The 15,391-nt window shown below is 40.7% G+C and overlaps 1 protein-coding gene across 1 annotated transcript; it reads left to right on the top strand.

The window, feature by feature from the left end:
• Positions 1-5,924: 5,924 nt before the first annotated feature.
• On the top strand, positions 5,925-7,563 carry LOC147446467 (E3 ubiquitin-protein ligase ATL41-like). Its single transcript, XM_086525676.1, has one exon. It carries the CDS (start codon positions 6,301-6,303, stop codon positions 7,372-7,374), a length of 1,074 nt encoding a protein of 357 aa, XP_086381802.1. The 5' UTR covers positions 5,925-6,300; the 3' UTR covers positions 7,375-7,563.
• The last annotated feature ends 7,828 nt before the right edge of the window (positions 7,564-15,391 follow it).

Here is a 15,391-nt window from a genome sequence, read left to right as displayed (position 1 = left end):
AAAGCTCAAGAAATTCATCCAAAAATTTGATGCGGCCTTTGGAGACGAGGGCTTCATGGAGTCCTCCAAGCTACAGCATGTAGCTATGCACTTCCAAAAATCTACTCCGCAATGGAGGCCTAGCCTTTGTGCCAACGATGAAGCCCCAAAGACATGGAAAACTGTACGAGTTTCCATCATGAAGCAATTCCTTGCAAGCGATGCAAAGGACAAAGTACTTATCGAATGGCACAATTTGAAGCTTTTCTCACATGAGTCTATTCACAAATATGTCGACAAGTTTTGGGATTTACATCTCAAGGCTACTGTCTTCCAAAAGATAGACTTCACCGAGCAAAAGCAACAATTTTTGTGCGGGATTACCTGAAGAAATGGCCGAGTATGTCAACTCCCAATGGCCTTGTTCTATCACCGAAGTAATCTACCACACCATGGTTGCTTCCTGCATCAATTTCCAACAAGGGGCTAGATAAAATGTCAAACCCGTGGAAAACAAAGACAAAATGATGCAAAGGGGAAAACCAATGCTCGAAATTCTTCCCAAGGCACTTCCTACAACAACAACAATAGGTCCAAGGAGAAGGGAGTTTACAAAGGTAAAAACAAACTGTCTCATGAAGAGCTTGAAGCTTTTCACAAGGACCATAAGTGTTTTAAGTGTGGGGAGCAAGGACATGGCTATCGTTCTTGCGCCAAGAAAAATGCTCGCAATGAGACTCCTAGGGCTTCCACCATCGAAGCTCCAAAAGAGGATGCTCATTGCAAAGGATCATCTCTCTCCTATGCTTGGGAAAAAGTAAGGGAGCATGATGCCTTCATCTTGCTTGAGACTGGCTCTACTCAGAACTTCATATCAACAGAGTTGGCCACCAAGTTGGGCATTCAAGATTTTGAGATGGGAGATACTGTAATTGCTGACATAGCTTTCAAGGGGATACCAAGCCTCCGTTACTCCCTTGATTGGGAAGTTGAGACTTCATGTCCAAAGCTATGTCGACAAAGAAGTCTTTTTTATCTCTCCTCTCCAACATATATGAGGATGCTATCCTAGGGGCACCATGGTTCAACCGCATGGTTGCCAACATGAAGTTCCCTGAAAGGAGAATCTATTTCACCTACGAAGAAAAGAGCATGTACATAGATGCTAACAAGTTGGGGAACGCCATATCCCTGGTAAATACGCTTGCTTTTGATAAGTCAATGAAAAGCTCTATTTTTGCGTATATGATTTTTGTTAGAGAACCTGTAAATGATTCCAAAGTTTTCACAAGTAGCAATAAAGGGAATCAAGAGGAATTAGAGTTGTCTAATTTCCTAAATGGATTCCAAGATGTTTTCATTGATGGCATCCCTAGTGAGCTACCTCCAAAACGAGGGGATGATGACCGCGCCATAGAGCTTCTACTAGAAAGCTTACCGTGTAATAAACCTCCTTATTGAGTTTCACAAGCTCAAAAAGAGGAGATCATGAGGCAATTGCATGAATTGGAGGAAAAAGGGATGGTGAGGCCTAGCTCCTCTCCACTCTGTTCACATGTGTGTCGACTATAGAGCACTAAATAGGATCACTATGGAAAAAAAAGATTTCCCGTGCCGCGGATAGAAGATCTATTTGATAAGCTACAAGTTTTGTCTTGACAAATGCTCCAACCACATTCAAACTCACAATGGACAAAAGTCTTCAGGCCACAATGATCTACCTTTTATGATAGATGAGTATGCTACTGACAAAGATTTTAAGTAGGTAACTACAACCTTTGTATTAGGGAAGAAAAAAAAAGAACCATTCACCTTGAAGGATGGTTATCTTCCAAACGGAAATAAGCTATGGGTTACTCACCAATACAATAATAAAGGCATGTATGAATCCCATGTTGCTCCTTATGCGGGGCAAAGAGGGATTCCATAATCTACTCTTTGAGGAGTAGAAAGGTATTTTTGTTGGTCTACCATGAAAAGTAAACGTATAAGAGTATGTTTCAAAATGCATGGTATACCAAAAATTGAAATTTCATCGAGGGAAGCAACTTGGATTGTTTTAGTCGTCGACAGGCTTAGCAAGAAAACATACTCTATGCCTGTCAAAAAGACTAATAAGGCACATCAAACGGTAACCCTCTTTAGATCTCGAATTGTCAAGTATTATGGATTGCCAACATCCATAGTGTCGAACAAAGATCCTAGAATGCCCAGTAATTTCTAGAAGGGTCTCTTTGAGAATCTAGGAAGTAGATTAAATTTCTCTTTCAGCCTATCATCCACAAACGAATGACCAAAGTGAAATAACTAATTTAACGATTCTTGATCTACTAAAAGCCTATGTCATAAAAGTAGATCAACGTTCTCAATGAGAGAAGTACCTACCTCTTATAGAGTATACGTACAGTGACATTGTACATACTTATATGGAGAAAGTACCTTTCGAGGATAAAGAGGAAAGATCCAAAAGTCTCTTACTACTTAAAGTATATGGGAAGATCTTCACTGCCGATGAATATGCCGAGACTTACAAGAATCTTTTCCAAAGACTGAAAAAGTTATATCCATCTCATAGAAAAGGCAAAAAGGGTTGCTGCTAAAAAGCACAGAAGAGCCTTAGCCTTTAAGAAAAATGATTGGGTCTTGCTAAAGTTTCTCAAGGCTCATCTAAGGCATACTACGTGCAAGAATCCTACGAGCCACCAAGAGTATTATGCTAAACTAGCAAAAAGATACTATGGTCCTTTCTTTTCAAACTTTTAAGCCAATCAATGAGATGGTTTATTAGTCAAAGTTGCCTAACCATTGGCTCATTCACAATGCTAACCATGTGAGCCTACTCAAGCCTTACAAAGGAGAGCCACCAAAAGAACCAATAATGGTGGACCCGCCAGAGATTGAAGATCAAGAAGAGGTGTTGCAGATTGAATCGATTCTTTGACACAAAGACAAGGTACTAAGAAACGGTAACGTTATCCAATGATATCTTGTTAAGTTTAAGAATTATCCTTTTAAAGATGCTAGATGGATGCAAGGAACCTAGCTTGTCAATGCTTACAATGCTACACTAGAGTAAGCAAATGAAAATGCATTTTAAATGAACAATGTTTTTTTCTTATAAGACTCATTCTCTTTCTTTTATTGTGCACAAAATTCAAGAAGTATGCATGCTTAGGATCATGTTTGTGGTGACGGCGTCTCCCAAACACTAAGTAGAACTTGTCACTCTACTTTGGAAGTATGGTATAGACTAAAGAGCAGACATACTTGTGGCAGCTAAGTCTCCCGAGCACCAAATGGATTAGTCATCCATTCTGGAATGATGGTGTAGTGTAAAAAGGGATCCTATACCCGCTAAGAAATATGGAGTAATGACTAGGCTTTATCTTCTCTACCTTATAGTCGAGGACGACTATGATTTCAAGAGAGAGGTAATGTCATAAAATATAATATCTAACTTTACCAAATAATTTTATCATATTAAACTGATCATTTAATATGGAAAGATAAAAGGGGAACAAGTGTTAGGATATAGATATGTGCTTCTAGACCTATCTCAACAGGGGACCAAAAGGAGAAATGGTTGCATCTCAATAGGGGTCCAAAGGGAGACGGTCTACCAAAGAGCAATGTGCATAAGTGCTTCTAGATTTACTTAGCAAGGGACCAAGAGGAGAGATGGCTACATCTCAATAGGGGTCCAAAAGGAGGTAGTCTATCAAAGAGCAACGTGAATCTAATGGAACTTAAAATACCTTAGGGTTAACTTCATTAAAGACCTCCAAAAGTTAGTGTTAAAAAGTCCTTTGACCTTAGGCAAGCTAGGACCGACCTTGAGGTGGGAATCCTACCCAAGCATGATGTGCTTGTCGGCTTGCTAAGTGTTTGTGGGAACCTTGCCCAAAAGCTTGAGGTGCTTCTCACATGCTTAAATGACTAAGGTTCTCACAAAAATGCTCACTCTAATTCTCTTAATTCCGCTATCCTCAAAGTTCATAGGCCATTCCCATTACAATTTCTTTTCTCGTTTTGTTGCTTATGGGTGGGTTTGTCTTTCCCTGAGATGGGGACAATCTTTGGGGTAGAGGATTCCTCAGGAGTTGTAGGCTGCCCTTGGGATGGTTGCTGAGGGGAGGGTGGAGGAGGTGATGATCTTGATAGGATGGGTACAATCAGACTAGAAGTGGGTCTATTTTTCCAAGCCAGGCAGTATTTGATTTTGTGAGACACAAGATCACAATGGAAGCATGCATGAGGGAGATGTTTGAAGACTAGAGGTAGTATAAACAACTCGCCATTATCGAGGTTAATGATAATGAATTTAGGCAGAGGCTTATCGAGATCCATTTCAACTAAGATTTGCGAATGCCATAGGGGATTGAAGTCTCTGGGTGGATGACTACCAAGGACTTTTCCTATAGAGGAAGTTATCATTCACAGGAAGGTATAATATTGGAAGGTGATGTGAGGGAGTTCCATCCACACCGGATAGAGCACCGTGTTATTACCTTCCAAGCAGAATGACCTAGTCCATCTAAACAAACAAAGAGGAGCGTTTTTAAACATCCATTGGCCACCTCCTACAGCTGGGCATAGCTTCATCTCTGAGAAGCATGATGTAGATTTTTTTTTGGAAAAAGGCCTTCTTCATGGGCGCCACATGTCGCTCGTCCACTAAAATGGGGGTTTTCTTGAGTGAAATGAGTCGAAAAGGTGCGGAGGAGTGGAGAGGGTTCATAGTGTGAATATCCTAGTTGGGAATGATGATTATGTTCGGAAGGCGAAGCCATAATAGTATTGGTTAGTGGACGCCATCATCGGAGGATCTTTGCGCAGAATCATGCCATCACCTTGATCGTTTCTTTTTGCTTCACAATCTCTAAATCACAGGGCGGTTGCATCTCGATGTTCCTAGCTCGCATTTTCTTCGTTTCCAAGACGTTGCCCTTAAGGTTTGTTTTTTGACGGCCACCCTTGCCCTTCAAACTTGGAGGATTTTATGATTTTTTTGGGTATTTTAGGCATGTATCATGCACATTCGTTCGAATGTGTGTGCACATGAGATGGCAAAGTCGTAGTGGGTGGAGTGATGTCAATCAAAGCTCGAAGACACCCAGTTTGACCTCCTTACCCTACAAGTTCGACTTGTTTTCCTTTCGTTTTTCCCTCTTGGTGTTCTTCTCCTACGCCCTCTTTCTTTGGGTTCAGACGAGGCGGCCATAGGGAAAGGTGTAGGGCCATGCAAAATAGGTGCCTTGCTCCCATTGGGGAAACAAGCAGAGGCTAATTTTAGGACTTGAATGCCTCTCGGGCCCCACCTTCGAAAGTCCACTATACTTTTTAGTGAGCAATGAGCGTCTCAGCAAGAACCAATGGGTAAGCAACATGTACATACTTTTGTCCGGCCGTTGTGAACGCCATAAGGACGGAAGAGGTAAAACGGGGACTTTTTTCTCACAATTAGCTTGAATTAAGGAAACGATCGTGAGTCCTTTGTATGGTTGCGCCATAGAAAGTCTGCTTTTTGCGTGGGAACCTGCTGGACAGGAATCACCAAATTGTGGGCCCGGACTACACTTTCAAATCTCCAAGGGGGCGCGCTATTCACAAAAAGTCAATTTGGGAGCGGCGACCGCGGGATCTTTCACGAATAAACAGAGGCCACGTGTGGCGAAACGGAAAAATTGCTCAAATCACGTATTGCCATTTGCGCGCTGTGCCACGATTGCAAGTTGAATGAGCTGACGTGGTCAATCAGTGGAGTTTTGGAAGTGCCCGCGTGCCGATGACGTGGATGTCTCTCTCTTGGCCCGCTCTTTCTCTCTAGCAAGTTATCCAGTCCTTCCCGATTCGCAATGCGTTCTTCTTTTGTAGCCCCAATTCCCTCCTGTTCCAAAGTTCTTCCAACTTCTTAGCAGGAGCTCGATTCTCTCTCTCTCTCTCTCTCTCTCTCTCTCTCTCTCTCTTCACATTCCACGGTCCAGTGGGTAGTAGCTGCGCTTTCTCTCTCTGCCTCCCTTCCTCCCCCCACCTCTCTCTCTCTCTCTCTCTCTCTCTCTCTCTCTCTCACATCAACCTTTTAACTGTGCCTAGTGTAGTAGCTGCGCTTTCGTTCTCTTGGAGCCGCCTGCAGGTCTCTTTCTCTCTCTATGATTTCCGCGTCCTCGCGCTTTCTTCCTCATCATCAGAAGAGCTAAATCTGGAGCTATCTATCCATGGAAGCTCTATGTTTAAAACAGATTTTCTAACCCCCCGCCTCCCCCCCCCCCCCCCTCTCTCTGTCTGTGCGCACACATGCTCACATCATAACAGCCCTCAACTATGTCGCAGCCCCCCACCGCTTCTTTCTTCGTCAATCCTGGCTCTAACTTGAATGGAGCCCAATACAATGGTAAGATCATCATAGCCTCCCTGGCTTTGCTCTGTTTTGTGGTTCTCTTCATACTCGGTCTGCACATCTATGCCAAGTGGTTTTGGAGACGCTCTACGCGGCGGCAACAGGGGCTATGGCAACGCCGCAACGCCCTCCATTTCGGCCACGACGGCCAGGATCCCATCACAGTGGGACTTGACAAAGCCATTGTTGACTCTATGCCCACCTTCATTTACAAGGTCTCTCAAATCCTCCCCAAAGAAGGAGCTATGGAATGCGCCGTCTGCCTCTCTGAGTTTCAGGAGAATGATAAAGGCAGGCTCTTGCCCAAATGTAACCATAGCTTTCACACAGAATGCATAGACATGTGGTTCCTCTCTCATACAACATGCCCTCTTTGCAGAACCAGTGCAGATTCATCTGAGATTCGACCATCGCTGAACATGGGTGCAGATGCAGAGGAACTAGAGATGAGTATGGCAATCCAGTTGGAGGCTTCAACTGCGAATGGGGATGCAAATGCTCATCGCGGTATGGAGCCCTTGACCGCAGAAGGTGCCGATCAAGAGTCACTACCTTCGCCTGGGTGGAGATGGAGAAGGTCCACTTCTGACAGGTTTTTGCAGAATCCCCACACAGGTGTGCAATTTCCAACGAATGTACTGTTCTGGGGAAATGACTCGCATGTGAGCTCGCACGCAAGTACGCCTCAAGTGCCTGCACCGCGCTTGGAGCATGGACAAAGAGGGGGAAGGTCTTTGCCACACATGGCAATCGAAATACCAAGGAGCATGCACAACTTTTTAGCAGCAAGATGTGCATCGAGCGGAGCAGAAGTGCAAGGGTCGCATAGTGACCAGACATTACAACCACAGGGTAAGGCACCAGGAGCAGGGTTGAATGTGTTTAAGAGGCTACTTAGTAGGGAGAGAAAGGTCTTTCCAGCAGAGCAGGAAATGGGAAGTTGCAGACATGGCATTGCAATCAGCAGCGGAGGCGCAATGGCATCTGGGTCGTCGTAGGAAATGTACATGAAATATCTGAGAGAGCTATAGTAATTCTGATTGATTGTATTAATTTGGCATAGATGCAGCCAGAGAGGCAACAACAGATAATATCTACATGTTCAATGGGGGTGGGAGAGTGACAATGGTGCCTCCAACCACCGACCAAGGCTGTATTCCGATCGATGTAGATTAATTTTTTAGCCATCAAGAGTAGGAAGCCATAGCTTCTGATGGGTCTCCTACAGCAAGAGAGCTATTGCTAAGAAGGGATACTACCTTAATCCCACTTGGTGTGGCACTTTGATGGGAGGAAAGATTCATCCTCATGGCTGTAGTATGTAAATTAATGTGATCAATGGTTATAACAAAATGGATAAAGGTAAGGTGGCATATGTGAATTTTGTATGGATAAAGGAGGCTCCCATGAAGCTGCTGTGAGCTTGTGCATGAGCGTGTGAATGAGAGCTTATTAACGGTGACGTCAATTGGGTATACACAAGAAGATTTAGGATTTTTCTCATGTAGGAAAACGGAGTCTTTATCAGTGTTTTTCATACAATGCATAACATCATGAGCTTAAGCTCGAGAAGCACCGCATACCTAGCTAGGTACGATTGGTGGCAGGGGACTGCCGGCCCAGTGTTTCATACAATGCATAACATCATGAGCTTAAGTTCGAGAAGCACCGCATACCTAGCTAGGTACGATTGGTGGCGGGGGACCGCCGGCCTTCCCACCGGGCCGGCAGTTCCCTGCCCCCAATTATACCTAGCTAGGTATGCAGTGCCTCCCTCGCAGAAGCTCATGATGTTGAGGTAAGTCACAATGTGGGAATTATTGTGAGAATTTGTCCAAAACTTCTTGTGATATAAGATGTGTGTGTGTGTGTGGGATATTGCTTAAGGAAGGGGCATGTGAGGTCACAGGTGGTTACAACTTCCAAGAGTCTTTCGCATGTGAAAGCACGCTCTCTCTTTCCCTTTTTCTCCTTCCCTTGACAATTGAATGAGATAGGTTTCCGTGTGATGGCCAAAATAGTTGTTTCTAGGCCTATTCTTCCCATTGAACTTTCCTTTCAACCGACGCATTGAATTTCCAGTCTTTTAATTGCTCCTATAACTTTTATAACATACGAACTTCATATTATTATTTGGCTCCTTCCCAAATCATTACTAAGAATCTCATGAGATTTCTTTCTCACTACTCCCCCTTTGTCCTCTCCCATGACTAAAGAACATGGGGTCTTGAATGAAGACCTCGTCATGGGATCCACGGAGTAGAACTCTGGGCACAAACATAAAGACGCACGACGTCGTCCAATTTGAAAAAAGAAAGCTAGGACAAATTTTGTAAACTCGGACATCTAGAGAGTTAAACTTGGACAAGCATAAGTAAATGTAAACACACCCACATTTCAACAAAATGTATGCTTGTGCTTGATTAGGGCATTAGGTTGCCATAGCACCCGTTTGGGTTCGTATCCAGAGGGGGAACTCGTCGTCTATTTTTTGTTAGTCGTCGGATCTCCTCGAGATCCACGCCGTCCGCTATCGATCTCATGGCAAGGTCTTCATTGAAAACCTCGTGCCATTGCGTCACGAGGTTGGTCTTCTGCTCACCTTAAATGTAATACACAACCATTGAACACAGATGGAGTACTTGAAAGCTTCATGATGTTTGACCTAAGCCGTTCAACGAAGGTTGTATGCTACTTGCAACGTGTGATTCTATAGATAAAAGAAACCCAATCCCCCTCTCCCCCCCTCGATTGCATGCCAACTACGCCTTGTGTGGCTCGAGTGACCCCTCAACCGTCATGTTTTGTGTGCCTTGTGCATCAACCACCATCTGGCAAAACATACCCTTGAGCGACACATCTGTTCGTAGCTCTGTGCATTGTGCATGTAGTTCCCTCCTGGCAATTGTCCCTTTTTTCGTTTCATTCATGCGTCACCTAAACAAATTGATTCTAAATCATAGCAACATACTAGAACGTGTTTCATTAGATCCACCGTATCTTTCTCATTATTTGAATACTTCATTGAGATGGAGGTTTCATGCATAAAGAGTTTCACATCACCTATCTTCTAACATAATTTTTTATTCAAAATCAGTGAATATCATGGGAGATTAAGTTGGAAAGATTTGAATTTCTTTAAATTGGGGCATATGATTTTGAACGTCTCTAAACCGGCTCCTCTATCGTAGGTGACACCACAATTTCATGAAACTTTTTGGCTTTCCTAGGAATGAAGAATTGGCCATGTGACTCTTTTTGCTTTTTAAAAGAAACCTTAGTGTTGTGTTGGGTTAGGGAGACTTTCATTGTGAGTTAGGGAGATTTTCATTGTTTTCAGTGCATGATAGAGACTTACTTTAAATGTTTATTTCACTTTCATTTCATATCTTGATATGTTTTGACTTTTTGTGCATTCTATTGCTTCTATTGTTTTATAATGTTAAAGTGAAACTTCACTTGCATAATTCTATTAAATTCTATGGATACACACACATACATATATTAATGAGTCTTTTGGCCCCATAGGAGAGTGGGTGGATAATTGGTGCAATTTTTGGACCATTGATTAAGAATCACGGATTGGCGACACATATCAGGTGAGCTTGTTTTATAATGTATATGGGTCTTTCCATCATTTCAACTTGGTCCCTTCTATTAATGCTTAATGGACTACCTTGTTTAATAAAAGCTATATTTTCTTTTTATAATGTAAATGGGTCTTTCCATCGTTGTAATTTGGTCCTTTTATTTAATACTCCTTGACTTTTTTTTGTTTTTAAAATCTTTGTTTCGTTTATAAGTTTTATAAAGGTTATAGTTTCCTTCTATAATGTAAGTGTCTCTTTTCATCATTGTAATTTGGTCCCTTTATTTAATGTTCACTTGATTTTTTTAAATCTATGTTTAGTTTATAAATAGGTCTCTTCATTAAAGGACCTAATTACTTGCTTGTCAGCTTTTTGATTTAAAAGATACTTTTTTCCTTGTAAATTTTCTTTTCATTTATAGACAATTTCTAACTAAAAATTTATAAATTGTCCTTACATGAAAGAATTTGTTCACCACTAATTTTTTTTTTGACTTTTGGTTTTGATATGCAAATGTCACCTTATTACTTTAATGCATGTATTATTATTAAGGATTAGCTTTAAAAAAAAATCACAACAACTAAGATTTTTTTTTCAACTTTTTGTCTTGATATGTAAATGTCACCTTGTTACTTTAGTGCATGTATTATTGTTAGGGAATATGTTTAGACATTTTTAATATTCATTTCTAATTCTAAAGATATTATGTATTTATTTAATTTGATAGCATGCATCATTTTATTTTGTAATTTATTTATTGATATATTTATACAAGAATTAGATCAATCCCTAAACTCTCACTAATATTTTATATGCTTTATGTTTTCATGAGGTCAATTAATATTATACTCATACATAAGCGCATAAGGAAAAGCGAAGATTTTTGGTGCAATTCCTTTACCATTGAATTTAATTGTTAGATGTTCTCCATGTGGCATTTGAACGTTTTTGAATTTTAATGTGTGCATATGGGAGTGCTTCCCCACTCTCTCACTTCGTTGGAGTCGAGGTAGCTCTCTCTCTCTCTCTCTCTCTCTCTCTCTCTCTCTCTCTCTTCTGCAGGCCGCTGTAAATCTTTACCTTGTTTAATTTCACATTTCATTTCACAGTCTCACATGGCTTGACTTTTCTTACATTCTATAACTTAATTCTAGTCAATATTCATGAAAGTCTCTTTTATTAAGCGGCCATCGAATGACTTTTCTTCCCACAAAGAAGCGAACCGAATATATTAGCATAAATTTAAAATTTGCAGGATTTTTGAACTATTTTGTCACATATTTCACCAGTTTTTCTCCACTTTACCATGGTTTGCAACCAGGTAGACTCCATTTTCAACCAGCTCAAGGCTAAGCTGAGGCGATCCTTCCTTAAACACTGATTCTACTTGAACTCAACCTAATGATTTTATCACGTTCTAATTATTTTAGAAAGCCATCGTGATTCTTTCACTTGTTAAACACATAGATACCAATCATCATCGAGGTTTTGTAGATTTTAAACGTTTCTTACCGAACAACAACCAACTTTTGGCAAAGGTGTTTGAGGATGGCATGAACATGACTAAAATTTGTAAGTTTTGCTCAAAAAAAAAAGGAACACAAATCAGCCAAACAACTTCTATTTTTAAGGCAGAATATCCATAGATTTGGACCTTCCCAAGAATTGGTATATACTAGTAAAAAATCATGATGGTAATATCTCATAATATATTAATTATCATCTTGTAATATGAGTTACCAAATGATAGTCTTTCACTGGAAGAAGATCACATATTTTGAATTTTTGCTCTTTTAACTTCCACTTGGTTACTAATTTTTTCATGCGAGATTCGGGGTCCATAGTATCATTACTATGAGTTTGCTCGATACATGAAGTGATTACGTACGTTAGTTTCCTTCAATCGATGGGTTGAATTTCAAGCCTTGTAATGGCCCACAAAATTGCTCATACTTATAAGGTAGATGAGCCAATAATAGGATGGGTCCCAAAATTAGACCCGTGTTTAAATAAATCCACCAAATCTTTTTCATTATTTGAATACTTGTTTGAGGTAGAGATTTTATGCATAAAGAGTTTCACATTAGGTACCTTTTGACATCATTTTTATTCAAAATCATTGAATATTATGAGAGATTGGATTGGAAAGGTTTGAATTTTTTTAAATTGGTGCATACTGTTTTGAGTGTCTCTAAACATGCTCCTCTACCCTAGGTGACATCACAATTCATGATCTTTCCATGAATGAATAATTGACTATTTGGTGGGGTGCATTTATTTTTCCAAGTACAAAACCATGACAAGTTTTTGATATACATAAATTTCTCCTTGTCCAATAATATATATAATATAAATTTGAAAATAGTATTGTATGTTGGATAACTTTTAAATTTTCAAAGTTACCAAAGCTCTGTCTTTAAATCATCATCTAAGCTCTCTTTAAATTTTCCAAGTTACCAATCATCATCGAGGTTTTGTAGATTTTAAACGTTTTCTTACCAATTTTTATGAAAATTAAACACAAATCAACAAAAAAGCTTCCTTTTTTAAGGCTTCTATCCATAGTTTTGGATTTTTGGACCTTCCCAAACATTGGTAGGGTAAGGGGCCCGGATTAAAAGCGGGGAGAGAGAGAGAGAGAGAGAGAGAGAGAGAGAGAGAGGGGAAAAGAGAGACATATAGTAGGAAGAAAATAGAGAGAAAGAGAGAGAGAGAATGTAAAAACTAGGGAGATAAAGAGAATTAGGAATAGAAAGATAGATAGATAGAGATAAGCCAATAGACTAGAGAGAGAGAGAGAGAGAGAGAGAGAGAATCCAATAGAGAGAGAGAGAGAGTGGGAGGATAATGAGATAATGTGTGTGAGAGAGAGGGAATTATAAAGCTAGAGAGAGAGAGAGAGAGAGAGAGAGAGAGAGAGAGTAAAGAGTAAAGAGTAGGTAGAGAGAGAGAGAGAGAGAGAGAGAGAGAGAGAGAGAGAGAGAGAGAGAGAGAGAGAGAGCAAGATCAACTTTATGGGACCAATAGCCTTTATTAAACCTCTCGAGCTACGGAGGTAGCAAAGAGAGCTGTGGTCAACAACGAGAGGAGCTTGGCTAGTATCCTCCTCTTAAGCTATGGAGGCAACAATGAAAGTTTCAACATCAGCATATGAGCATCCTCTTGGAGTACCATGTGCGTCATGGTAAGAGCAAGTGAGACCCATCGAAGGCGTGCCACGTGAGTACTATTATAAAAGCGGGAGGAATTCCAATCCCCTCCCCGAACATGTGGCAACAACTCCCTCAATCGGTTGTGTACCCCGTAGTTTGGACGATCGGCATACGGGACTGAGCGCCCACAACTAGAGAGAGAGAGAGAGAGAGAGAGAGAGAGAGAGAGAGAGGGCCAAAGGCTGCTGGCTATACTTACTTATAAGATAGATAAGCCAATAATAAGACAGGTCTCAAAATTAGACCCGTTCTTGAATAAATCCACCATAATTTTTTCATTATTTGATTACTTGATTGAGGTAGAGATTTTAGGCATAAAGAGTTTCACATCACCTATCTTTTGATATCATTTTTATTCAAAATCATTAAGCATTTGCAAGTCACAAATGAGGCATTACACAACTACCATTCCCTCTCTCTTTCCCCTTTGCTCTAGCTCTCTCTTTCTCCATTTGGTGTGTATCTTGGTGTGAGATTGCTTGTGTGTGTTTTCTTTCACCCCTTCTTGGTTGTGACAAAATCTCTCTTGCATCATAGTTTGCATTCCATAACTAGATGGTGCCCCTTCACTTGTTTGGCTGTGGGTTTGTTGTTGTTTTTCTTGCTTGTGGTTGCCCTAGCCCCAATTGAGAAGCTCGGGACCCTTGAGGGGTGTTTAGAGGTTGCCTCTCTTGTTGCCCGAATTGGCTCAATTTTGGTGCCCCCACTGAGGAGGGCTTTGTGTATGTTTCTGTTTCATTTTGTGTAGCCTTTAGCGTAACCAAGTAGGCTGCATGAATCATGAAAATTTGCATGACCCCTTCATCCCCATTGCAAAAAGGTATACATCATTGTGAGCACTAAGCTACAATTCCAACGTATGATTTGTAGAATTCTAGGTCCTCGTAGGTTAGCAGAAACAAACACATCAATAAATCCATTTATATTACCTCTCATTAGATACGCCTTTAGTTTGGATGTTTATATTTTTGTTCTATTTTAAGCATTAGGCTATGCATACACCATGGATAATGGACCATGAATTGAGATTTATACGTTTTGTTCTACACCATATATTAGGATAAATGTTGCCATTAGTAGGAAGATCCATTTTCAAGAATGTATTTTGTTTATGTTTGGCGGTCAAAGGGCAGGTGAATTCCTTGCATCCCCACAACCTGTCATCTTGCCTCTTATTGACTGTCACAAATCATTTGATGTGCATGGTTATATTTTTCTTTAGAATAGATTGCAACCTAGCAAACATTGTGAGTACAAACCTTTTTAAGAAACAAAACAAAAGAAACTTGTCTTCACTTTGAAATTGTTTCAATGGAGGTCCAACTCCAAATGTCAGGATATCCTCTAGAACAAATTTCAAAATGGCTTGCCGCATAAAAAGGGTGATAAGAGATGAAGAATGCTTAGAAATGTTTGAGATAGTTCTCAGGAAAGAGGCTAATACTTGATTTTCCCCTCTGTCTGAGAAAGTTAGAGACAGCTATAGGGAGACTTAGATGACTACTACACTTACAAGCAGGAGTTTCTACGGCATTGGGCTCATTAGGAAAAATATGGACTCTCCATGGGCCTTGTAAGAATCCCTAATTTCATGGAAGCCTGCCAAGATTAAGGGGGACAAAGGCTTTGAATGGGGCTATTTTGGTAGGGTCTCCTCCACCTTTGACCCCTAAAAAGGTAGGGGGAATGGGGGTAACCATTTAAAAAGTAGGGAAGGGGGAGGGATAAACCATTTGAAAAGTAGGGGGTCTTCTCTCTCTAGCTTTTTGGCCAACTTGTAAGTGGCCTCTTAACTCTCCGATGCCACGTAATCAAATTCGTGGGTCAAAGAGGTAAAAAAAGTGACTTTTTTCAAAAACTTTCAAATAAACTCTATTTCCCCCTAAAATGTATCCCCAACATATATACATACTAGTATGTCCGGCCTCCTTCGGCGGTCTCTCTCTCTCTCTCCCTCTCTCCCTCTTTATCGCGTGCGAACGGGCTTTTTTTAGTTTTGGACTTTAGCCTTCAGGTTGCAGATTGTGACACGTGTAAAGGACTCCCCCTTCTGCCATATTATGTTAGTAGATTAAAAAAAAGATTTTAAAGCTAAATTACTCATAATTTAGCAATTTTTGACTCCCTCCAAAACTTTTAGGAAATTCCCTTCAAAATTGACCACCTTCCCTCCTAATCTAAGCTCCTCTCCTACACCCATCCCCCTTGCACCT

This window comes from Adiantum capillus-veneris, chromosome 12, assembly GCF_014529385.1.
Source record: "Adiantum capillus-veneris isolate H3 chromosome 12, ASM1452938v2, whole genome shotgun sequence".
NCBI lineage: Eukaryota > Viridiplantae > Streptophyta > Polypodiopsida > Polypodiales > Pteridaceae > Adiantum > Adiantum capillus-veneris.
Note: the sequence above shows the minus strand (reverse complement) of the source record. Positions and strands in the feature narration are given on the sequence as shown.

Bases quoted from the DNA above. Each gene is read 5' to 3' on its own strand.
- LOC147446467 (XM_086525676.1), top strand. From the start codon at position 6,301: ATGTCGCAGCCCCCCACCGCTTCTTTCTTCGTCAATCCTGGCTCTAAC.